Source organism: Gallinula chloropus (genome assembly GCF_964237585.1).
Source record: "Gallinula chloropus genome assembly, chromosome: 1".
NCBI classification, from domain to species: domain Eukaryota; kingdom Metazoa; phylum Chordata; class Aves; order Gruiformes; family Rallidae; genus Gallinula; species Gallinula chloropus.
In genome coordinates this window covers 141,747,586-141,772,878 of record NC_140085.1, presented here as the reverse complement: position 1 = coordinate 141,772,878, position 25,293 = coordinate 141,747,586, and the positions used below count along the sequence as shown (strand labels likewise).

Below are 25,293 nucleotides of genomic sequence, written 5' to 3'. Positions count from 1 at the left end.
TTGGTGTTTTGGGTTTTTTTGAATATAAAAGGGAGCGCAGGTTATGCTGGCTCCTGGGAAGTCTTGTGACCTGCAGCTACTCACTGTTGAAGCAGCCTTGAGGTTTCTGAACAGTGCTGCAAAATTCACCCCCGCTGCAAGAGACTTCACCAGTGCAGGGAGCCTGAGCACAGATGGGGCTGGAAATCTTGGTGGGAGGTTTGGGGTCAAAGAAGAGAGCTCCTCTTCTGCTCCATACACACTTCCACTGCTACCACTGTATCTACCAAGAGGAGTGGGTGCGGTGACTCAGTGCCATTACAGTCTTGATACCATATTTCAGATTTAGAGATATCTAGGTGAGGGATGCAACCAGCATAGGAGTAACATGGGATGTATGATTAACGTCACACCTCCTGTGGCAGTGGTACTGTTTCTCTCTCATTTACTAGGTTGTCTCAAGAACTAAGCCCAGGTAAAACCACCTTTGATCATTTCTGCTGGCTCCTGGTACTTCAGCCTTGTTCACTTGGGTTGAACTCACCAGGGTGCCAATTTTTCTGACTCAAGACAAAGCAGACCCACCAGTAATTCAAACAGATCCCACAAAGGTATTGGAAGATGGGGACTGAGACCTTGAATACCTCACAGGACTTAATATTCATAATGAGGGGTTTGACCTGTTCCAGCAGCCAATTATACAAAACAATATATGTGGTTTAATGCATTATTATTAGAGAGAATGAAATCAAAGCCAAAGTATGATCTCATTCTTCCATATAGTGTATTAACCTATTAAAAGATTTAGAGTACTCCATCACAGAAGTGAATTAATAATTAAATGGAACATGCCTGGTACTTTATCACATTTTATGTCCATACTTTTATAAGAAGAGGAGCATTATTTTATTTTAAGGAAAAAAGCATTTTAACACTGATTAGGAGCTTTAAAATGAAAAACAAATCCTCTGTAGAATGCAAGCCCGGTTCCGAAATAATAGTCCCTTCCACAGCACATATTCAGGAGATGTGTTTATTTTTAGACATAGATAATGATACATCCCTCATAGTTTATAGACTCTCTGCTTAACTGTCTATTATTACAACTTGAATATTAGTTACTGTAATACAAATAGCTAAATACATTGACAAAGACAAATGAAGCCCTAAGAAGAAATTACTGAACATCTGCTATTGTGAATGAATTTTTCATCTGTGACTATACTCTCATTGTGTCAATACAAACTTTCAGGCACAACATATTCCCTTGAGACAGTGCCTTTTCATCTGCACAATAATAGCATTCATAATTAAATATATGGATTATTTTAATTTTGATTGTCTAGTTCTGCAGATTGTTCACAAAATAGTAGGTTAAGAATGACGAAACCTGATGTTGACAATCATTTTGATTGGTAACATACGTTGGGGGTTTGCACATCTTTTTTCCTTTTATATGTTCTTAATGTTATTATATAGAAACTAAATGAAAGAGGAAGCTTTTTGGAATCTTGAAAATATAAATTACTATGAATTCCAACCTACTACAACATGAGCAACAAGAAGATAGCACATCCCGATGGTACAGGACACAATCATCATGGGGAAACCTAACCTGAAACAAGAATAAAGGAAAGATTAATAAGGATACAATAGTTACTGCTCAAAGCAATTTATGAAAAGTAAATTTAAGGTCTCCTACACATTCCAAGACTCAAATATGCTTCTATCAGTGTCAAAAACAATTACAGTGAGTACGACAATGTCTAGGAGTCTATTATTCAAGTTCACATTCCTACTTCCATCCTGCTTAAGAGTTGAGTGGTCAAAATCAGCATAATTGCACTGGTTTCTGGACACACCTTCCAATTTATTCTGTCTCAGAATCTAGCAAGCCTTATTTTTTGGTTTCTTTTTGTTGTAGTGGGTTCGCTCCCTCCACCCCCAGACAGCACGTAATTACTCAGGTAAAATAAAACTTGTTTCAAATTATGCAACATTAGAATAGATTTTCCAATGTGTATCACTTCAGATTAGGTGTGTAACCCTAGCTGGCACTTTATAACTTGATCTTTGGCTGAAACTGATTAAATTGTTTCCCTGTTTATCTGTAGTCACCTACAACTAGTATTCTTCTTCTGTCACTCTCACCAGGTTTAACAGACCTGAATATTAAAGGACTGTTCAACATAACCCCAGGCAGCTGTAAAAATGCTGAAACTTTGCTGTTCTACCAAAATAGCTATTTCTTTTTCACCACAGAATAAGCTTTTCAGACAACAAGATTTTATAGCTTTCTACAGAGTGACAAACACAGGCAGCAGAGACAGGCAACTGGTAATGAAGCTGTGGAGCTGGCCAAATCCCACTCTGCTAGATTTATAGGTTTTCCCTATGTGTGAAAAGAAGCCAGTTTTTCTGAATGTTAAGAGCATTATTGTATAATACTGAGGGACTGTGAAGAACCACCACTGTGATCAGATTTGTTTGGTTTGTTTTACTACAATCACTGAGGCGAGATGTGATCATGCCACAAACGACCCTCCTTACATAGTTTCTTCTGTCAAGCTCACCCAAGAATTTCAGTAAACTTGATCAAAGCACGGCAATGTTCTCTGAAGTACAGCATTCCATTTATTCTCTTCCTTGAAGTAAGACCTACTTATTACATGTGGGTATGTTAGTTTTGTCTTGCTTGTTTGGAGCCCTTATGAAGGATCCTCAAGCCTGTTCCCCCCTACCATTGCTGGTCAGAGCACTAATAAAAAGTTGATTTTGTAGGTGACAAGAAGACATCTTTCTCTGAGCTTGGGTGGATGAATATCTTTCTTTAGGAAGCTACAGCTAGAAGGGACCTCTTGCAGCATTAAGGCTGGACTCCACTTCCTCAAGGTATGAAACCACTTGCGTAAAATGAAAGTTATTCTCAATGGCTCACTGCAGGCTGTGCTTTCTACCAGCAGCTGTGACATTACCCTAAACCTTGAGATCCTCATGAGTCATGTTTCTTTCATTGCTGTTTTGCTGCAAATCTGAATGAAGGAGGCATAGATGTGGTTGGCAGATCAGAGGTGCTGTCACCTTTAACAGCCATTGGTTCAAGTTACAGACAAGGGACTTTTACCAGGAATGAGAGTGACTGCAAGCACAAAAATAATCACCCCGATCTATAAAGTTTGCAAAATATGTTGGAAATAAATAGAAACCAAACATTCAAACAAAAGTATTAGAATTCTTTTGTGAGAACAATTTTGTCCATAAGATAGAAAGACAAGACTGTTGGAGTTGACAGATCATCTTGTTTCTCTCTTCCTGACATGCCCCTGAAGAAGCTGGCATGTCCCTGTGTCCATCACCCACTATTGTCTGCAAGATCTGCTCCAGCAGGATGGTTTCTATTTCTGGGTCCAGAGTCTTTCTCCTTCATCTGTCTGGGATTTAGGACCTGGTGTGCTGGCCTTTTCTGCCATTTTGGCAGCAGGCATTATTATTGCTATTCTGGTTTCAAAGGCATTAATGTTAAGCTGGTATTTGGACTTGAGAAAACAGAAACAGAGAAGAAGAGAGAGAAGGTTCAGCCCTGTCCAAGTGGTGTAAAGAAGTAGGTATGAAGTAATGTTAGAAAGGGTCATAGGACTGTCACAGATTTCAAATATTTCCTGAAAAGTCTGAAATGCCGTGTCCAAGATATATTTTTCCTTTTTTGTTCATATGAACATGTATAAATATACTGCAGATAAGTGTTACTTCTTTTCCAGACTGGCCAGATCCTTGCTTTCGCATTACTTATTACTTGAAAGAGCTGAATGATTCTTCAATCACTAAACTATGATCAAGCTGATAATACTGCAAAGTAGGAGAGCTAAAGCATCTCTTGGAACTCTTTTAGAAAAAAGCAATAAATAAATAAATTAAATTAAGGCTTAGCCAATTGTTTCTCAGGCGCTTTCCTTCTTTCTCTCAGCAAATCTGATCTCTGGCCTTCCCTAATCTTGCTTATATAAAAGTGTCCAGACAGAATAACAAAAAAAAAAAAAAAAAAAAAAAAAAAAAAGGAAAAAAGGAAAATTGGCAGTGGCTATAGGAATAAAATAGCACAGCTAAAAAATTCCTCCTACATCCTTCAGTACATCTAATGAACACTCTCTGCCACTGTTTGCACATGACAGGCTTGTGAACCAAGGATTGCCACAGCCCTCATAAGAAAGCCGCCTGTTGTTTGACAGAAAACAGAATTTTATTGACGTTGCAGTTAGCAAACAATGAGCTGGTAATGGGGGGAGAGGGGACAGTACAGTCTTAATTTGTACTAATACGTCCTAACAAACCTCCCCGGAGAGGCCACCTCAGGTCAGCAGTGAAAGGCAATGTAAGGCCTGTGTGAAGACTGGCGGGGATGGGGGGGGCGGGGGTGGGGGGTGGGGACAGGATCCAAACGGATTCAGTGGTTACTCAAGCATTGAAATGAGGACAAAAGAAGCCTCCTCTGGCTTGGAGGAGGTCCGTGCAAGAAAAGGGATGAATTATATGGGGCCGCATACATACACGCAGGAATTGTAATCATACCCCTACTATCACAGTGCCAGTCAAATGTGTAGCTGGAACCAGGCACAGCCAGTCTGGGGAGGAACCTCATTTCATTTAGCGTGACTGCTTGCACAGGGCACAACTACAAAGCCGCTATTCTCATTGCATGCACAATTACCCCTCGACTTGGGGCCTGAATTTCAGGCTCGCTGGCCTGAGCACTAATGTAATTGGATCAAATTCAATGTGGAATACGTGTACCAGAGGGAGAGGAGATAAAGCTCAGTCAGTAAGTATTAGTTACCGCCGTGATAATCGATTACTTGAGTTGGTTCGGTGCCCTGTTACGCTATTACACTGCACTCCCCTGAAGGAGGATCCAGCTGCTGTCCCAGGCCACATAAAGCAATGTTTAAGGTATCTACATTTTCTTTAGTTATAGCAAATCTAAGAATGCATTTTAGACATTGCAAAAATTACTTCCAGCAACATTCATTTTCAGAACACTCCTTGGAGTCAAAAAGCAGCATGTCACTCAATTGCTCCTGCCCATGGAAAAGGATAGTCAGAGTTTAGAAGGCATAAAAACTTTTCTTGCATTAAAACTTCAGATTCATAGGAAACTCTAATTAGCATCCTTTGTACAAAAATATATTTTTACACAATTTTATAACAGCAGCATATCTGCCATGACATTTTTATACAGAAACTAAGGCCAGACAGATCCTGCACTGGACAGCTTTTTCTTCCTTCTCTGTCTCTATAGACAAGGAGACGCACATGTCATGGATGGTACAAAACATTCATTCCAACTCTCCACAGAAACTCAAGGAGCTTTCACCCCCCACACAGAGAGAGGAAGTAGGGTCAGACAAAAGGAAGGATCGATGACAGGATCTGGCATTCATCCTACTCTTCCCTCCTCTTCATACTAGAAGCTTACACATAAAACTGTGATCTAAGTGAAATCACACAGCTTAAATATACACAACAAGCAGATGTTAGTTCAGTGTGAGATAATGAGAGCATTTCAAGCAAGAACCCCAGGGATTTGTCTTGGACAAAGTTTTACTTATTAATAACTTCAGCAATTCAGTAGTGAAAAGCTTGCAAATCACCCATCACCAGAGAGAAGTCAGACTCTGTGGAGAACAGAATTCAGCATGTTTTCAGCAAATTAAAATGAGAATATGAAATGAACAAGATGAACCTCTGTGAAGGTAAATGTGAAGTATGTATTAGAAGTCAAACACAGGCACAAAACCAGCAAGGAAAGTGAAGCTTTTCACTGGTAATGACCTAGTTATTTCTGATCTTGCCTCACTGCAAGATTCCCAGTCTTGTATTTACTTAGCAGAAAGAGAAACTGGTGTATGATTATTCTGGGAATAAATCCTTTTTTTTTTTATTAGTATCTATGGATGTGAATATTACAGTTTCCTTAGGTTGTAATTTTACCCAATGTTATTTGCTAAACAATAATAGTGAAGCCTTTGGGATCTGAATTCCATTTTGCTGGACAAACTCATCTCCTACACTACCTTGCAGCACTATTTTGTGATGCTTCCAGAGGCAGCAAGACCTGGGCTGTATAAGACCCAGGTACAATACTCTCTTCTTCCCGGGCTGTTCTTCCTGATTTGTTCTTCTCTGTTCTTCTGGGAAGGGTCAACCCTGGCTATACATACAGACTGGGGGGATGAGATGCTGGAGGCCAGCCATGCTGAGAGGGATTAGGGGGATCTTGGCTGACAGCAAGTTAAACATGAGCCAGCAGCGTGCCCAGGCAGCCAGGAGGGCCAAATGTATCCTGGGGTGCATCAAGCACAGCATTGCCAGCCAGTCCAGGAGGGGATTGTCCTTCTCTACACTGTGCTGTTGCAGCCTCACCTCAAGTACTGTGTGCAGTTTTGGGTATCACAGTACAAGACGGACACAAAAATATTGGAGAGTGTCCAGAGGAGGGCAACAAAGATGGTGAAGGGACTGGAGAGGAAGTGTTAAGGGAAGAGGCTGAAGTCCCTTGGTTTGTACAGCCTGGAGAAGAGGAGGCTGAGGGGAGGCCTCATCATTGTCTATGGCTTCCTGACAAGGAGAAGTGAAGGGGCGGGTGCTGATCTCTATTTAGTGACCAGTGATAGAACATCAGGGAATGGTGTGAAGCTGCAACAGGGTAGGTTTTAGAAAGGAGTTCTTTACTAAGAGGGTTCTTGGGCAGTGGAGCAGGCTCCCTAGGGAAGTAGTCACAGTCCTAAGCTTGACTGAGTTCAAGAAGCATCTGGAAAATGCACTCAGTCATATTCTCTGATTAGTCTGGCCAGGAGTTGGATCTTGATGATCCTTATGGATCCCCTCCAACTCAGTATATTCTATAACAGAATCACAGAATATCAGGGGTTGGAAGGGACCTGGAAAGATCATCTAGTCAAACTTCCCCCTCCCTCCCCCATCCCCCTCCCTGCCCCAGAGCAGGATCACCTGGATTAGGTCACAGAAGAACAGGTCCAGGAGGGTTTTGAACGTCTCCAGTAAAGGAGACTCCACAACTTCTCTGGGCAGTCTGCTCCAGTGCTCTGTCACCCTCTCTGTGAAAAAGTTTTTCCTTATGCTCACGTGGAACTTCCTATGCTAGCACACTGCTAGCTCACCATCATCCTGTCGTCCACCAGGACTCTTTCCCCTACACTACTCTCCAACAGATCTGCCCCTAACCTCCACTGGTACCTGGGGTTGCTCTCCCGCAGATGCAAGACTCTACATTTGCCCTTGTCATATTTCATTAAATTTCTCCTCAACCAACTCTCCAGCCTGTCCAGATCCCACTGGATGGCAGAGCAGCCTTCTGGTGTGTAAACCACTCCTCCCAGTTTTGCAACACTGGCATATTTGCTGATGATGCACCCTATTCCCTATCTCCATGATTCTATGATTTGAGACACAACACATGAAACATTCTCAGCTATAAAAATCATACTTATAGGCACTGCCTTCCTTGAGAGCTCGTAACTTACACAGTCTGTACATCCTCAGGGGTATCTATGGAAGAACCATGCCTCCAAGGAGATGGGGAACCTTGAGTGTTTCCTCAATGGAAAAGCAACAGCAGAAATCTCCCAAGACCAAACCACCGGCCATGTAGGAAGCCTGGTACTAGCCAGGGATAAGACTTAAAAAAGATTTAAAACTAACTTCTACTCCCAGATGTATTTGCAATTTAATGTACAATTTAAATTTGACTAGTAGAGTTTGCATCAAAATTAAAATATCGCTTCTTGCTTCATGTCAGCTTCATACTGCACATTCTGTGGAAGGTATAACCTCAGTTTTGCAGAAGAGGACCTGTGGGTCTTGGTGGATACCAACTTGAACACGAGCCATCAATGTGCCATTGCAGGAAAGAAGGCTAATGATATCCTGGAGACCATCAGGTAGAGCACTGCCAACAGGTTAAAGGAGGTGATCCTTCTCCTCTATTTGTCTCTTGCGAGGCCACACATGCAGTTCTGGGCTACTCAGTACAAGAAAACCTTGGGCATACTGGAAAGTCCAATGAAGGTCGTGAAAATGATTAAGAGCACCTCTCCAATGAGGAAAGGCTGAGAGCTGGAACTGTTCACTATGGAGAAGAGAAGACTCAAGGGGAACCTCATCAGTGTGTATAAATGCCTGAAGGGATGCTGTAAAGAAGACAGAGACAGGCCCTTCTCATTGGTGACCAGTGACAGTACCAGAGGCAATTGACATAAACTGAAACACAGGAGGTTTCCTCTGAACATCAGGAAACACCTTTTCACTGAAACTAAATACTGCATCAGGTTTCCCAGGGTGTGGTGGAGTCTCTATCCTTCTAGATATTCAAAAGGCATCTTTATATAGTCCTGGGCAAATGGCTCTAGGTGGCTCTGCCTGAGGGGGACCTCCAAAGATCCCTTCCAGCCTCAACCATTCTGTGATTCTTGCCCACTTGCTTGGTCCTCTGTTATTCAGCACAAGATAAGAAGGCATTACCTGAACACCTGAAGACTGGCATGTCATCAGATAATATTTTACAAAGGAAAAATGAAATAATATTTCTCCTGGATGTCTCATCATATACAATGTTTTTCTCTGGAAATTCAATGAAACCAAGCTCGTTTTAAAAAGAGCATCTAAATGACTATGAAGGCAGCATCAAAAAAGAGGCTTAAGTCTGGGTATACTTAGCAGATGCAAAAGGTTAAATGAAAGTTAGATCGTTTAATGAAGCTTTATAATTCAATATGCAAATTAACTTTTTTTTAGAGACATTTTCCATAGTCTTTCTTTTATTACTGATGTAGCTCTAGAAGCTTTTTTTGCCCTTGATACAACTGGCCAGAATTACTATGATGGTTTTAGATTTCCTGACCCGATCCCTGGCTGCTCTGACAGTTTTTTCTATATTTTTCCCAGGCTGCCTGTCCTTGTTTCCACCCTCTATAGTCTTCTTCTTTGTGTTTGAGTTTTTACAGGTGCTCCTTGTTCACACAGGCAGGCATCCTGACTTCCTCTTTGTCGGGATGAATCACTCTAGAGCTTTGAGGAATACTAACCAGCTTTCCTGGTCTCCTTATCCCTCCAAGGATTTATCCCAGAGTATTCTTCCAAGCAGGTCCCTGAACAGGACAAAGTCTGCTTTCCCGACGTCCAGGACAGCTAGGTTAATGTCAGCTCTTCTCACTTGAACTCCAGCACTTCATGGTCACAGCAGCTAAGGCTACGCTTGAGCTTCACCAGCTCGGCAAGACTATGACCAAAGATGGTCATAGGAATTCCTCATATAATATTCCTCAAATATTTCTCTGACACGTGGAGCCCATCAGCCCCCAGTAGATCAGGTTCCTCAAAGTGAGTCCCATAGTCTAAGTAGCCAAACCGCTGGCTGTGGCACCAGTCCTGCTGTAACTATTTGTTGACTTGCCAGACTGGACTGGCCCTTTCCAACCCCTTCCCTTTGACTGTGAGGACTGATGAAAGCACAACCTGTGCTCCAGAGTCCGTTACTGCTGCTCCCAGAGCTCTGTAATCCTTCTCGATACTCCCGAGACTCTTCCTGGCTGGATCACTGGTGCCACGTGAAACAGCCATGGATAATAGTCAGTGGACTGTACAAGGCTTGGCAGTCTCTTGGTGATATCCCTTATCAGAGTATCTGGTAAGCAGCGCACTGCTCTAGAGACTGTGTCAGTTCTGCGAGTGAGTTATTTTTCTGGACCTCAGCTAGGATTAAATAGCAGAGTGAAATCATTTTTTGGGGAGAAAAGAGGGAGAGGACATTTTCAGATATATATTTCATTTTAATTTTGATCATTTGCTGCTGTGTTCACCTATGGAGAGACTCTCAGAAGTTTATTTTGACTTTTCATTCTAATTGTTAAAAAAAGGAAATGTAGTAATTACTTGAAAAATAAAACCCCATTATTTCCCTACCTTTTTTCTTTGGCCTTGGGAAGGAACAAGAATCAAGATTTTTTAATTTGTTGTTTGCACTACTCTCAAAGCAAATAGTAATATTCCTCTTGGTCAATTTTTCTGTTCTTGTAATACCTGTGGTCACTTTCCAGTCATCCTATTTCTTCTATTTCTTCCATTCAGTGCAGACTACTGAGTCTCCTGTTATTTTAGTTGTTTCAACCTTTATGTCATTCAAGTCTTTGAAATACTCATCCGATTTACCTGAAAGTATGGACTTTACTAACAGCTTAAAGAAAACAGATTCAAAATGTTTATCACATGCTCATGACCCCTTGAAATCCAGACACCTGTTGTAGCTCAGAAAACAGGTGGCTAAATCTGCAAGTGATCATTAATTCAACATTAACTTGCTGTGAATTTCATATAGCCTGAAATTACATAAAAATTACAGTGTAGTTACCTACTACTTACTACACACAAGAGTTACTGTGTAATTTAAAGCACAGAACAAAACCTATAATCCTATTTTCTTCTGATTGCTAAAATTATAATAATTTCTCATGATATTCTATCTGTTTTGAGTCTATGCCAAGATTTCCCATAGAGTCACTACCAGGAGTGAACTGAGATAGGGAAAATCAATTCCCAAGTGAGAAAATGCCTCCCACAGCCTAGAACATCCTCCTAAAGGTGATTTGCTGTTGCCACAATACTTTTATGTGCAGGATGAGCAATGGACCTTTCCTTGGCCTTCCAAAATTCTGATTATCCAAAGAAAAAAAGAGCAAACTGTCTTTATAAGAGAACAACTCATCTGCCAGCTCCACCTGTAAGATTTAAATGAGTATTGATAAAATATTTGTTGCAGTATCTGTCCAAGTCTCTGTGGTACAACCAAGCTGAAATACAAGACTGTCAGAGCAAGATACTCTGATGACTATCCAAACCCTATTAGTGAGCTAATAACCTGTATGAAACACCATTAAAAATGGAAAACATCAGTTCTAATAAAAAATACTGTAATTGATCATTTAAAAAATAAGCAAGACAAGTTACTAGATGTCAAGAGCACCTGACCTATCTTTCAAACCTAAAAAATACATTTCCAGTAGGAAATGGTGAAATGCTGCAGACACACAGTAAAGAACAGTGTTTCTGGTACAGAAACAAACCTGCAAAGGAAGGTAAGACTTATGGTTCTTCATTGGGGAAAAGCAACACAATGCTGATAAATTTGTGGAAGTTATCTTTCCCCTCTATCCTTGCAATTCTAACATCCGTTCAAATGAACAAATGCATCTTAATAGTTTGGCAACATGTACAAAATTTTCAATGCCCTGAATGTAGATGAGAAAGGGTGAAGAAAACAGTAACTATTTTGATTTAGCCTTAAAGACCCCATGGCCAACATAATAATTGCTATGACAGGGTAGAAAAGAAGCTAGATTGAGACCTTTGCACATGTTAGGTTGTGCTTTACTGAATTTATATAGTGCACTCAGATACAGATTGCCTGGCTCTGTAGATTAGGCCATGGTAGGATATTATTACGGACAGAGACATGCACAAGCCAAAGGCTTGAAAAATGTCTTAAATCACTTCTTTAAGCATGGGAATAATCCCATACTTTGTAAACACGTGTTTTGCTAGATCAGGAATAAAACAAAAAATCAAGTGACTCCATATGTCTCATCTATTGTCTCTTTTGGAAGATATTCAAAGGTAGGAAAGCCAATAAAGTAAAATGGTATGGTTCACCTGTGTAGCCTTCTTTGTTTCACCCATGGAAATTATGGCTTTTCTCTACCTATCTCCTATGGCATGAAACACTTACCAGGGTCTTCAACAGATAAATTGCAACTTTAAGTAAAGTTACTCTCAATGTGAGCAATAAAATTACCCAAAGCAACTCACAAGGTAGCCCCAAATTACCACCACTTGCTTTTTACCTGATTATCAATATAGAGAGTGAACCAACCATGTCTGAATATGCCAGACATATTCCTTCCCCAAGAAGATCTGTGCCAACCTTCAGCCATGATGAGAGCCAGGAAAGCAGAGCATAGATAAATCTCTCACATTGAGCATGACCAACTAGACCTACTCTCAAGACTATTTCTAAAATGAGTATAGGTGGCATAAGCTATGTAACATGAGAGACAGTAACAGGTGGCCATGACAGCCTAACACACAAAATTTACTCAGCTGAAACCAACTGGATAAGAGATTATCTCTTCACTTGAAGCGTGCTGATCTTTCCTGAGTTTCCAGAAGGAAGTAATCTCATCCACATGGGTACAACACTGGATTACAGAGACCCTAACCAAACCCATGCTTTGATAGAGAAAGAAACCTTTACAAAGTCAAGACCGTAACTATTAGTCCTCGTTCCCATGAGGAACTGTGCACTCAGACCTTCTGTGCCATTACTACTTTAAATAGACAATTGCAGCAGCTCATTTTCAGTGTTGCTAAATCTCCCATGGTTTTAAAAAAAATTAAAATCGTGCCTTTAATTTTGTTTTTAAACAGGCAAATTTCCATATGCTAGCAGCTCAAACAATGTTTGCATTTGACTCAGAGCACCAGTATTATATTTCAATGTCAAGAAACAACTGATACCCTGAAAAAAATGTTGCCAATACAAGAAGATTTACTGAAATTATAAACTACTTAGAGAAAAGATCTAAGGTTATGCTGCTTGCTTTCCAAACTGCAGTGAACTAACTGAATGGACTAGGATAATTTGGAAACACCTTTCCTCTTTTTTGTTCAAATTTTTCCTTCCAGAGATAATCCAAGTTTAACTCACATCTCTTTTGCCCTGCTTTCTTTCTAAGCCACTGTGGAAAACAGAAGAAACATACAGCAGAGTAAAATTAAAACTGTGTGCCAATACTGTATTAGTATTATATTTTCTACTGTACATGTTGTCTCTTTACAGATACAAAGGTCCTTTAAGCAATTTTACTACACAGCTTTGTATTTAAGCAGATTCCCCTGTTTTAATAATGCTAAAACCTACATAACCCCTTGAAGCCTAAATTGCTTTGTATCTACTTTTTCTCAGTATCTGTATAGTCTGTTTAAAAAAGTATATTATCTTGCTTGTCCATTAACAGATACTCCCAAGAAACACAGTGTTAAAGCTCCAAAGTGAGCTGTAAAAACTATAGAAATTTATCATCAAAGCAATAACTTTATTCTTCTCCAGGCAGTATTGTTATGACTGAAAACAAGTGATCTTACGTGAGACTGAATTTTAACCTTGTCATTAGTCAGATGAGGTTTCTGTGTTGCATGTAACATACTTAATGTAAGTATTGCATATAACATACTTAAATTTACATTGCATGCAACATACTTAAATTTGGTTTTGAAATTTGTGCTCCAAAGAATTTGAAACAGTGTTTGTTGCTACTGCCAGCGTGCAGCTAGAGGACTTGTTTACTATTACATTTACCAGAGCTAAGTTCTGCAAATTCAAATTTGCACACATTCTAACAAATTTAGTTTAAGTAGTTTCAATTCACATGAGTTTCTGATCCATTAATAACAAAAAAAAATTTTTATTGTCAAGAATATTTGAGTCCCCAGATAGTCCCCAACAATCCATTACTTAGTGCTTTAATATGAAAGTCCTGCCAGCAGATTTGACTTCCCATTCATTATTAGGGGAACATGTTATATATATTTATACAGACTGGCTCCCTTCCTGCCTACTAAAGAAGCAGGATGTGGCATGATAAAGCATATCATAAAGAATCAGGATGATCCGCTACTGATTTTTTTGAGTTTATCACAACTTCCTGTCACCCTTGAAAATATTATTGTATGCTATCAATGTATTTGTTCTCCACATCCTTTAGGCACACCCCGAGACATGTTTTGTCCTCAATTTGTTGCTTTGTTCCTGGTTTTCTTAAGAACGCTTCACAGCATTCTGAAGTCCAGGAAATGTGCATGCATGAAATTGATTCCACTCCTTGGTAAAGCCATAGATATTCCTCTTACACAAATCTGTGTAATGAGGTGTAGTTGTGAGTCTGAGCTTAAAAGTAAAAGTAAGGTGGATGCCTAGAAGAGAAAGTAATGAGGCATATCTTCTCTGACAGTACTTTAAGAGACACACGTACCAATTGTGAGTACAAGCCTTAGTATTCATGGCAATGAATTATTCTCAGCACGTGTTTGATCAGTTCCGATACAAATACTCTAATGACATAGATTTACGTAAAACTAGTGAGCATCATTGTGAAAAAAAATAATGCATTAGGACTGCTGAAACAGGTGTTGCAAAGTTTACAGGTAGGGTTTCTGTATTTTATGAAACATTTAACATATTTAAACTCACTTTTGATGACTACATGCTTTTTGCTTCCCACTGGGCAGGGAGGAGTGAACAAATGGCCACATCGTGGTCATCTGGTGGCTGGGTGTAAACCATGACATGCCCATGAATGTCCTTAATCCCAGCCCTCATAAATGGTATCTTGGAGCACTTTTCTTAGTTTCTTTTTTATTTCTCCAGTGATCTTTTATTTTGATTAAAGCACAAGATATAAAAAGAAAATGGCATTTTGCAGTAGAGATTAATCAGTCAATTCTTTAATAATTTCAACAGGGCACTCTCATTGAGCCCTGGACATTGCTAAAAAGCCAGATGGTACACAAGAAAGAATATGTTCCATCCTGTTCCACTCTGCTCTTTCTCCCCGCTTTGAGACTCCCATTCATGTGCTGGATAATGTAATGATAGAGAACTTATGTACAGCAGTTTACCAGGACAAAGAAGCAATGTAATTGCATTTTGAATTAAAAAGTTGAAGAATGTTTCCTGTGTACTAATGATTATTTTCATTATTAACTCAGCAGATGCCTCCTCATAAAAGGTTGTTGATGTTACAAGGCCAGTAAACTTTCCACCACAAACCGTATGCCTTAGGTCACTCAGCCCAATACAGGAGCAGACAGTGGAGATTTTCATTCCAACAGGGTGTACCTGGAGGATTCTCTCCAGCCCACCATGAAATTCCAACCAAAGGGGGCAACTGGAACCTCCCAAGTCCTCCCTGCAATCATGGGGCACTGCAGTGTACATGTCTTCCTACCGCAGGGAAGCCACAGTTCATAGTTCTTATGTACTTACTGCAAGGGGAAAACTTTTATTAACCTTATTTATTAAATAAGAGGTCTTATTTAAGTGCACTAAGAAACTAAGGCTAAATAAAGTGAATCCTATTCTAACTGCAGAATTTTCTCAACATATTCAAACTCCCATATAAATAGCATTAGACAAATAAATATCATACAAGTATGTTTTTTCCAGACTGTCGTGGATATATACCAACTTGTCTTATGAAATGGCAGAGCAGACTAGCAGATGAACAAGATAGAAAAAGTATAGTGCAGTGTTGTAGTTTTGCATGGCTGGGTTCTGATGGAGAAGGGGGGCTGTAGTGGTGGCTTCTGCAAGAAGCAGCAAGAAGCTTTTTGTGGGCTTAACAGAGTAAACATCATCTGACTCAAGGCCAGGCCCACCACTGACCAAGGCTGAGCCAATCAGTGATGGTCACAGAGCCTCTGGAAATCACATTTAGGAGAAAAAAAGCAAGCAGCTGCTTTTTGTCACCAGCGAAGGGAGTGAGATGTAAGAAACTGTGCAGGCACCAAGGCCAGTACAGGTCAGGGAAGGAGGTGCCCCAGGTGTGGAGAGAAAGATTCCTTTGCAGCCTGTGGAGAAACCCATGGTGGAGTGGGTGTCGCCCCACAGCCTATGGGAAAGGGCAAGACCTCACTTGCAGCCTGTGGAAAGAGCCCACACTGGAGCAGGTGGAGACATGCAGGAGATGCTGTGACTTGCATTGGAGAAGCCTCTGCCAGCACTTGCAGCCCATGGAGAGAGACAGAGACACAGAGATGAGTGAGAGAGATCTGCATGGAGCAGGTTTGTTGGTGGCAGGGGAGGGGACGGGGGGACTTGTGACTCCGTGGGGGACCAGGCTGGAGCAGTCTGGGCCTGAGACATTCTATGATTCTATGACTGCACCATATAGAAGTGACCCATGCCGGGGCAGCTGGTGAAGAGCTGAAGCCCCGTGGGAAAGGACTTATGTTGGAGAAGTTCGTGGAGGACTGTCTCCATTGGGTGGAACCCCATGGTGCAGCAGGGGAAGGGTGTGAGGAATGGCCCCACCACCCACCTAAGAAGGAAAACAACTTGTGAGAAACTGACCAAAACCCCATTCTGCCAGTCCCTGCTCCTCCCCATGACATAGTGGGGGGAAGAAGGGAGTAAAATCATGACTAGAGTGTAGTCTGATCAGAAGGGAGGAGTGGGGGGAGGTGCTTTAAGATCTGGTCACACTTCTCATTACCCGACTCTGGTGTCACTGGGTGTGCAGTGCAGTGTCATCAGTTAGAGAGTTTCTTTCCTTTATTCTGTGTTGAGTCTGTTTTGCCCGTGACGCTGATTGCAGAATGATCTCCCCTGTCCTTATCTCAACTCCTAAGCCTATTTTCTCCCCTGTCCAGCTGGAAAGGGGAGTGATGGAGTGACTTCGGTGGGCGTCTGGCCTCCAGCCAGGGTCAAACCACCACATACAGAGATGGCAGATGAGTACCACTAGCAGAATGTTTTGATGGGGTCGTGACTTGACCAGTTCACAGGGGTTGCAAGTTAATCAGAAGCATCAGTTGGAGTTCATTGTCTGATTGTTATAGGTACCTCTAAGGTACTTCAAACTGAAAGGTCAGAGCTTCAGATGGTCTGGTTCTGAACTCCTAAAAAAGCGCTAATTTTTTATATGTTTCTTTGAGAAAGAGTCCCAGTGTTGTCATCTAAGCCATGCCATCACACCATCATGAGTTACTTATGCCTGCATTCGGCAGAAGGATTACAGAGTGTCCAAAATTATGGAAAACCAGGAATATATTAGAATTCCTTTGAGTTACAAAGACAAGTGGGTGAAAACTAAGCTAGTTGTTTTACTAACTCTGCCTTCCTCCTCCCATCATCATCTGTACAGCTGAAGAGCTGGTTTGCTGCTGCAGGGAAGCAAGTGTGCACTTGGGACCCACCTGGGCATTGCTTCATAGGCTTACCTTTAGTTTATAACATGGCACAGGAGTGTCACAAAAGTTCCCCAGCAAGTGAGATATTCAGGAGACCTGATGGTCTGGACAAACCATCTATACCAAGGTTATGTGCACCCCAGTCTTCCTTCTTTGTTATTTTAGTTGTTTCATTTTCTTTTGAACAGTTTGGAAAATGAAATGGTTGATTTAACTGTCACCAGCAGATTCTGAGCCATCCCTAAGTCCAATCACAGAACCACATTATTATTTTTCTAAAATATGAGGATCATTGTTTCAGATGTGTTTAAGACATTTTCCATTATAATTTATTTCTGTTAAAATGAACTTTTTGGCAAAAGTCTATAGACTTTTGAGTCTCCTGTCTTAGAAACAGAAGACACAACAATGTATTCTGATGTATTTCAGCTGTAGCATTACAAAACAAAATCTTAAGCAGAAGTTTTGTATTAATATCCTTATAGTAATAGAGTTGTAATATGAATATTTCTTTACAATTTGGAATAATTTAGGGTAGGAGGTTTTTTCCCCTTTCCCTTTATAAAGTCTATTCCTCAGATAATTTCCATAGTACTAAGAAAAATAATTATGTGTATGGATGCCACTTAGTTTTGAGTCTCTCAGAGTTTTTGTTCAGCCTTCATTATCAGCAAGTATTAAAAAAATATATAAAAATATAATAATAGAATCAAGCTTAATAACAAATGAGCCCAGAAGAAAAAACTCAAATATTTAAAAAAATATTTAGTAATATATGTTACACAGGATTACAAAGAAAAAAATAAATCAACAACCCACAATAGAATTCCTTTTCAAACTCCCCTAGGATTAATTATTACCTTTTTATTAGACTTTTTCAAGGAAGGCAGAATAAAATTTATCCCTAACAAACAAAAAACCAACCAAACAAAAAATATCCCCAGATAAACAAAACCTGACAAACCTTATCTATTTTTCAGTGATAGCTTTTTACCTTTTCCCACAACAAACACTTTTTAGTCACATTAAATTCAAACTATCATTACACAGCCATTACCATTTTAGGGTATTGAACTTCCACATATCTGCTTTAAACTTTAAATTACCTCCGTTTAAGTAATGCTCACAGAAGCTAAGCAACTGCAAATGTTGAAGAGGAAGTTATTATTTGGGTGGTTTATTAATGCTGTTTAAATAAATGCAATATTGCATTAATTATGTGTAAACATAATCAGGAAAATAATAATAATTTTTAAAAGTTACCAAAAATCGCTGCTAAATTTAAGTAATAAAACCCAAAAAATGTAGTAAATACTACCACATATTTTGCATGAGAAATGTCTAGTTTACACAAGAAAATAAAACTCTATTTACTATTCCATGAAAAACACTATGTCCTTTAGGTAGTTCTAATTTCAAATGCATTATAATGAAAATAACATAAACACAAAATTCTCCTTTCTTCTGATAATGTCAGGAGACACCAGGATATTCTGTTTGACACATTATTTCTAACAGAGGGAAAATCGCCTTGCTAATTCTATTAAAAATATCAAACTACTTGAGAAAATTAAATGCCAAATAAAACTATATTTCTGATGTAATTCCAAATGTCTGTATGATGCCTTGGCAAGGAAACACAAAGCATCGGATTAAGCAAGCTCAATTTGAGGAGAATTAATATACTCTTTTAAGAAGGCTTATTAGTGTTCGTACTGCAAATGTATATAAGCTTTGTACTTACAACATTCTCTGAGTTCTACAGACTTCATGTGTCTTCCTGCCCTTTAAGTTACCTCTGTGTTTTGATCTCTTGCACATTGTTTTTCAAAACAGTATTTAGAGATACAGAATTTCTCCAAGCAAATATTCCCAATCCAGCACTTTCTGATTAATTCTGTTAATTGCTAAAGTACCATATTTAATTAGAAAATCACTTTCTAATTTCAATAATCTTTGAATAAGACTCTTGTTCGGCAACTATAGTGACTGTCTAATCAAAGTGAGCATGTTGTAATTAAATGGAAACTTGGCACGTGATGTAATAACTATATGAAGCTGCAAAAAGTTGGGATTTTTTTGGATAACAAAAACTATTTATGCCAGCACATGACATTACACATGTCAGAAATTAAATATGCCTTTCTGAATACAAACAACTGTATATGAATTTTATATCACCTCCCAGGTGGAATAAAATCAGAAACTGAGTTAAGGCAGTCTGGCTTTTTGTCCCTCTAAATCAAATTACAGAAATTATGGGAATGATTAAGCACTTCACTAATTCTTCTCTTTTCGCTCACTAATAATTCTTCTTTCATCTCTACTTGGCTGAACTTGTTCCCTTCTCAAGCTTGTCTTCCTCTCTTCTCCCACTAACTCACTTATGCCCAGCTTAAGACACAGTCTCTTAGAGCCCCCAACTGTTTATGAGCTCATACCCCATTGTTCCTGGGCACACAGCTCCTGTTCTCTGCCCCTTACTGAAGGCAGTGGCGGTCTCACCTCTCCCCATAAAATACTTGAATTTCCCATAGTTGGAAAGGCCAGAAGTGGCAAAAATCAGGCAGGACCCTGAAGAGGATTTAGAGATTTGCTTCTCTAGCTGGGCAACGTCATCCAGACTGAAGTGAGAAAGATTTTCAGTCCAGCCTCAAAATCTTGAGTCATACTTGGACTCAACATCACTGTGCTCTCATTTCACGGGGTCGTAAGGGGACTGACCAGATACTTGATTCTTTAAAATCCAGAAGCACAAATGATTCGTTTATATATAACTCTAATTAAGAATAAGTAGAGGAATAAAACACTCTAGCCAAATCATTATTGCAATGGCATCACTTTCTTTATATAGAAAGTTTTGGCCACAGTCCCTCCATTTGAATCATTCCTCCCCACATCTCCCTAAAGCTGAGTGTCACCTCTGCTTTGCTGCATGCTATTCCCCAATTATTTTTGTTTTGTCTTTTCATGCTGTCTCTAATAAAGACCACTCAACAGCCTCTCCTGCCTGTTTTGCCACAGCTATCCTTGCAAAGACAAGTCTTGTATGGGGAAAGAATATATTTTGTGGGACGCACTTGGACAGGTCCACATAAGAGCTACTGGCCTTTCTAGGACAGAATTTGACTTTTATTAATTGTCTGTGATAGGATGAAATGAATCACCTTCTAAAAGTTTCTTCTCTCCATTGACTACAACGAGAGCTGGGTGTGTGGAATGGAAAAGTGAGGTGAGGTGAATCTTTACTGACAAGCAGCTCTATGAACAGTGGAAAATAACGAAGACTTATTTCCTACCAATTTGTGTCTTAAATTTGATTGACTTTCTGTCTAAGAAGAAAGCTCCAGCTGAAGCTTTGTTCCATAACTTAAAATGACACTCACCTGCATGGACTTTTTCAGCATGTAAAGAACTGTGGGCTAAGGCTGCACTTTTCCTCAGTGGGAATACTAATAGGGTTTCTTTCCCCAGCCACTAACTTTGATGAAATTTCAGGGATTTTAATTATATTTGAGAAATCAATCCCTCTTTCCCACCATTCTCTCTCCTGTCAGAAGTGTTTGAATTTGATAAGCACATTCAGAAGTTACTAGGTGAGAAACACAGAGACATTCACAGAAGTATGATTGCACAGGAAACCAGATGAAAAGTTAGGCTTTGATGGAAAGAGAAGAACAAAAAGCTTTTCAAAAGCACTCTCTCTTTTTTTTAAAAAAAAATACTTATTACAGGCAGCTAACTGATCTTGAGATGTGCCAAAGGCTTACCTTGATATAACTCAAGAACGATTAGAGAAAGAGATCTAGCTTTGCATGTGCCTACATTATATAGGTCTAGTCTCCAACTTATTATCAGAATGTTTATAGACGTGGGAAGGTAACGGGGTAGAGAAAGAAATATGAAGTTAAAAGTAGCATGAATTAGCATATATTATGATTTGAAACTTCATGTAATCCCTAAGGAACTTTTAAGTTAAATATAAAAACGAAATTCAGTTATTAAGTTATACAAAAGAAAAATTATCAAAATTCAATTCTAAATTTCAAGGTGAACTTAACTAGTGTGCTGCTGTCGACACTCCCACAGTATATATCTCAGACTTTAATAAGAAATAGAAAAGTGAAGTTCCATTTACCAAAATATTTTAATAGCTGTATAACTTAATAAATGATCTCTAACAAAGTTCAAATAAAAGGAGCATTTTAATCAGTTTACTATTCAGACATATACCTACTGAACATGAAAATTCTGATGAAGTAGGGAATAATTTATAATTATTGTTCAAAGTGATAATACTTCTGCATGCAGTCTGTATTCTGAATAGTTACATATTCTGAATACTCAGAAATCTCACAAAGCCCAAAATTAATATTCCAGCAGTGTACCTCACAACTGAAAAGTCAAATTATTCTTATGATGAAGAATAATATCTGCCAAAATACAAAGAACAAGTGAACTGCTTGTATGTCTTGGTTGAAATTGTTAAACATGAAAAATGTATTTGAGGCTTTTTTTCTAAATACAACTACATCATTAGTTCGCACCAAAAATACCATGCTCTGGTAGTTACAATGGAAATAAACAACTTGCACAAGTGTCACTGAAGTAATGTATTTAATGATAAGCTTCAGCACATATTTAGTATTTCACATTTTTCTATGCATTGACATACTAATTGCTAGCACTTCAGAATATACGCTGACTAAATATACTTCGTGTCAGAAGAATACGCTCACTAGATTTTCTGTACAACATTCAAAACATGGGATAATCTTAGTAACCATTTCAGCAAGAAGATACTTATTCTGCAGCCTGATTAGCGCAATGACAGAACATCAAAGTCCTAGTAAACAAATGAAGTGATTGCAGATTCGACCAACAGCTTTTCTGAATGTCAGCATGTCAGCCTTAAAGCTTCTTTCCCTTGGTATGAATCTACATACATTTATGGCAGGGAAAAGAAATTAGTGTACCCCATAAGACAAAGAGCCCTGCAGTGGCAACGAGAAAGATATACATTACCTGATGCCTATTTCTCCTTGTTAAGAACACAGATCTTGTGCAATGTTCACAGCAGCTGGTGGGGTCAGTTCTACGGTCTACACTGTAAAGCAGGTCATGTAGTTTTCCTCCATGTTGGTATATATATGGGTGTGTGTGTGTGTGTGTGTGTGTCTGTGTGTGTGTGTGTGTGTGTGTGTGTGTGTGTATGTATCAAAAAATAGGATTTTCCTAGACTAAGCTGTAATTTAAACTATAACAGTGAAGTGCAGATTTCATTTCGAGCCTCAGATTGGTCCTCAACCTATTTCTTTATCTTATCTTTTTTTTTAATTATTTTTCTGTCAGTGACCGAACATTTCAAAATACTTTATAATACCAACCACATCGTTTTATTACCAACAAACCCACTCTCACTAAAGTCCACTCCACTGACCTCTTAAGTGAAACTAGAAGCAATGTTCCTTCCTCATCCTCTCAGCAGTCACTGTTTTTGACACAGCTGCCTGTACTATTCTTGGATTTGGAGGCTGCTTCATCTTCCAACTCTCTTCAGAAGTGCATCACTGTGCTGAAGAGATGTTTTCCTTGATCCCCTTCTCCCTCTGCCCCTGCCTCTTATCTCTGGGTAATTTCACCACAGACTACAAACAATCCACAATGTTCCCTGTGCTGACAATTCACTGATCTCATTGCCTCCAATTAAGCTAACCTCACTTCTCTTCAAATCAAAGTTCAGTGCACCCCTCTGCTAGGTAATTACTGATGTCTAGCTATCAGTTTACTCTTCATGCCAGTCAGCACAATTATTTCCCTCTTCCTCCCCACCTCCTCTGCCCCCCGCAAATTTTCCCATTTATTTTCTTTCTTCACAGCACTAGCATTGCACTCCTTACCTTCACACATCATTTGAGTCAGTTTGGATTCACGTCTCTGTTAAGAGCCTCACATCCAACCTACATCTAAAACTCTTCCAGATTAGCTTTGTGTAATTGTTCTTTCCTGTCTATTCACTTGATTAAAACGTTAACCTAGCGCTCTCTCACCTCAATTTCTCAATGTCCTTTTCTCTGACCTCAAGAAACACCAAAGATTATTCTCCAGCTCCAGAAGTTCAATCATTGTAGGACTCTCTTTGTATCCCTCTAATAGTTCTCTTTGAAGAAAGCAGCTTTGCCAACTTTCATAAGCTAGCACCTCACTAATTATCTGCTTACTCACAGCGCAGTTTCCACCTACATCACGGTGTCATTCCTCCCTCACCATTTCTCCTACTTCCTATTAGTTCCTTACTCCCACAGTGCCTCCCAATACTGGCAATGATGCTCTACAATTCTCTGTAGAGCCACCTTGTCAGCAATCCTCCTTTCCATTTTTAACCTGGCACAACTGGTAGTATACAGTCATCTTCATTGTGGTTTCAGTATTAACAAATCTTTGTGGGTTTTCTGTCAGTTGGATTAGCATCACCCAACATGGGGTGTCCAAAACTGAAGTACTCTGAACTATGCATCAATCTGTGCAAATATCAGAAAGAGATGGGCACCTTTGTGTGTACACGACCACTAAGGTACCTATCTATCTTCAGATCAATTTGCACATTTTTTTCCAATTATACCTAGTAAGTCTGACAAAAAAGGTTACTTACTTCTATAAACCTTCTGCTTGCTATGTCCCCAGAACATGTAGTGAGGTGCCCCAAGGGTACAAGCACAGGATGACAGTGGGGGGCAACATGTATAAATACAAATCACCAGAGGTCAATTATTCCTATCTGAAGGGAAGCCACCTTCAGGGCCAGACAGAACTGGGTTTAGAGCATAATAAAGAGCATAAAGAAGAGCATAACCAAGATGTAACCAGTGTATGTAAAACACCATATATATGCTAAAATGCAAATTAAGTAAGAAGTAGAAAAAGAGCTGCAGATCCGGTATGAGTGATAGTAAATGAAGAGCGGGAAGAAAATTCTTCCAGCACAGGATACCCCACATCTGATCAATGCCACTACTTATCTGTAGCAGGTCCTTCCTTCCCTTTGGTAGAGAAAGAAATCTGCTCTTCTGTTTGCCATTCACAAAGTTTTGCTGCCACATCTCCATAACTTTTTGTAGTATATTACCTTTTACTATATAACTAGTCTAAATGACAATTCCAAGGAGATGTGTTTTCTGTTCCAGCTTTCTCATTTCATACAATAAGTGATATGTTAGTGCTAAGCTAACATACATGCAGACACCTATGATAATCTGTTTATATTGACCACACAGGAGGTACAGGACAGTTTGAACACCTCACTTCAGTAGCATAAATTAGGTGAGATGAACCCTACTCTTTGCATTTGTTACTATTGAACAATCTTTTTGAGACAAGTTGGCTGGAAAGGTACCATGGTTTTGATCAACCCTTTTACAGCACCTCTCCTTCTTTACTGTGCTGGATCGTGGCAAGAACTTGGCTCTCTGTGTAAGAATTGCATATAAGAGCTTAAAAACACTCCTCATTGAGAAGGAGTTTAGAAAAGAAGGGGTTCCTTTCTGAACCTCATGACTGTATGGTAGGGCCTTCCTCAGCTGCACATCAAACTCTTACCATTTATGCAACACTGGCAACAGCAGTTACACAAATCAGCACAACAAACCCATGTGGAGCAGGCAGCTTGGAGTTGAGAACATGCAAGTGATTGCAATCCCCATGAAACCACCTGCACAATAACCCCACCCTGTACTAGCACAGCATAAATCAGAAGCACAATATGTTTCTAAAGGAAGCCACAAGAAGCACTTACCAGAAGAAACACAGTGGTCTCTGCAAACTGAGGTAATATCAAAAGAACTATGAAATATTCTGCAATACTGAAAGATTTTGCCTTGACTGTGTCACTTCACAATCTTGGCAATCAAGAGCAATTTAGCTACCAAACGTTATGCTAGCCTCAGAAACTAATAGATAACTCCCACAGTCTGGGGAAGTGAACTTCTGTTACATTACAGACAATTTATATACCTGCACCTTATTCGGTGATATATGTTCCTATTAATTGCATTTAAATTGAACAAGCACTGAAAGAAAAAAAAAAAAAAGAAGGAAGGTGGTATCAGCAAACAACAGATACAGATATTTCTAGATTAACCAGGTCATTTTCTTCCCAAAGTTAGACGAATGGCAAATGGATCTATTTGCCGCTTTATAAGCAGCCCTGTAATCAACTGTCAGCGAGGTACAGTTCTGTCTGGCAGAAGAATTTCTTGTATTAGATTTCTTGTATCACATCCT

At 39.5% G+C, this 25,293-nt stretch overlaps 1 protein-coding gene across 1 annotated transcript in view; it reads right to left on the bottom strand.

Annotated features, from left to right (window-relative positions):
* Positions 1 to 1,506: 1,506 nt before the first annotated feature.
* The window catches only part of OCA2 (OCA2 melanosomal transmembrane protein), a gene marked incomplete at both ends in the record, with an annotated part of 183,971 nt that continues 160,184 nt past the window's right edge, over positions 1,507 to 25,293 (bottom strand). The window contains one exon of the mRNA XM_084279046.1: positions 1,507 to 1,594. Coding sequence (XP_084135172.1) covers positions 1,507 to 1,594 — 88 coding nt within the window. The remainder of the gene's footprint in view (positions 1,595 to 25,293) is intronic.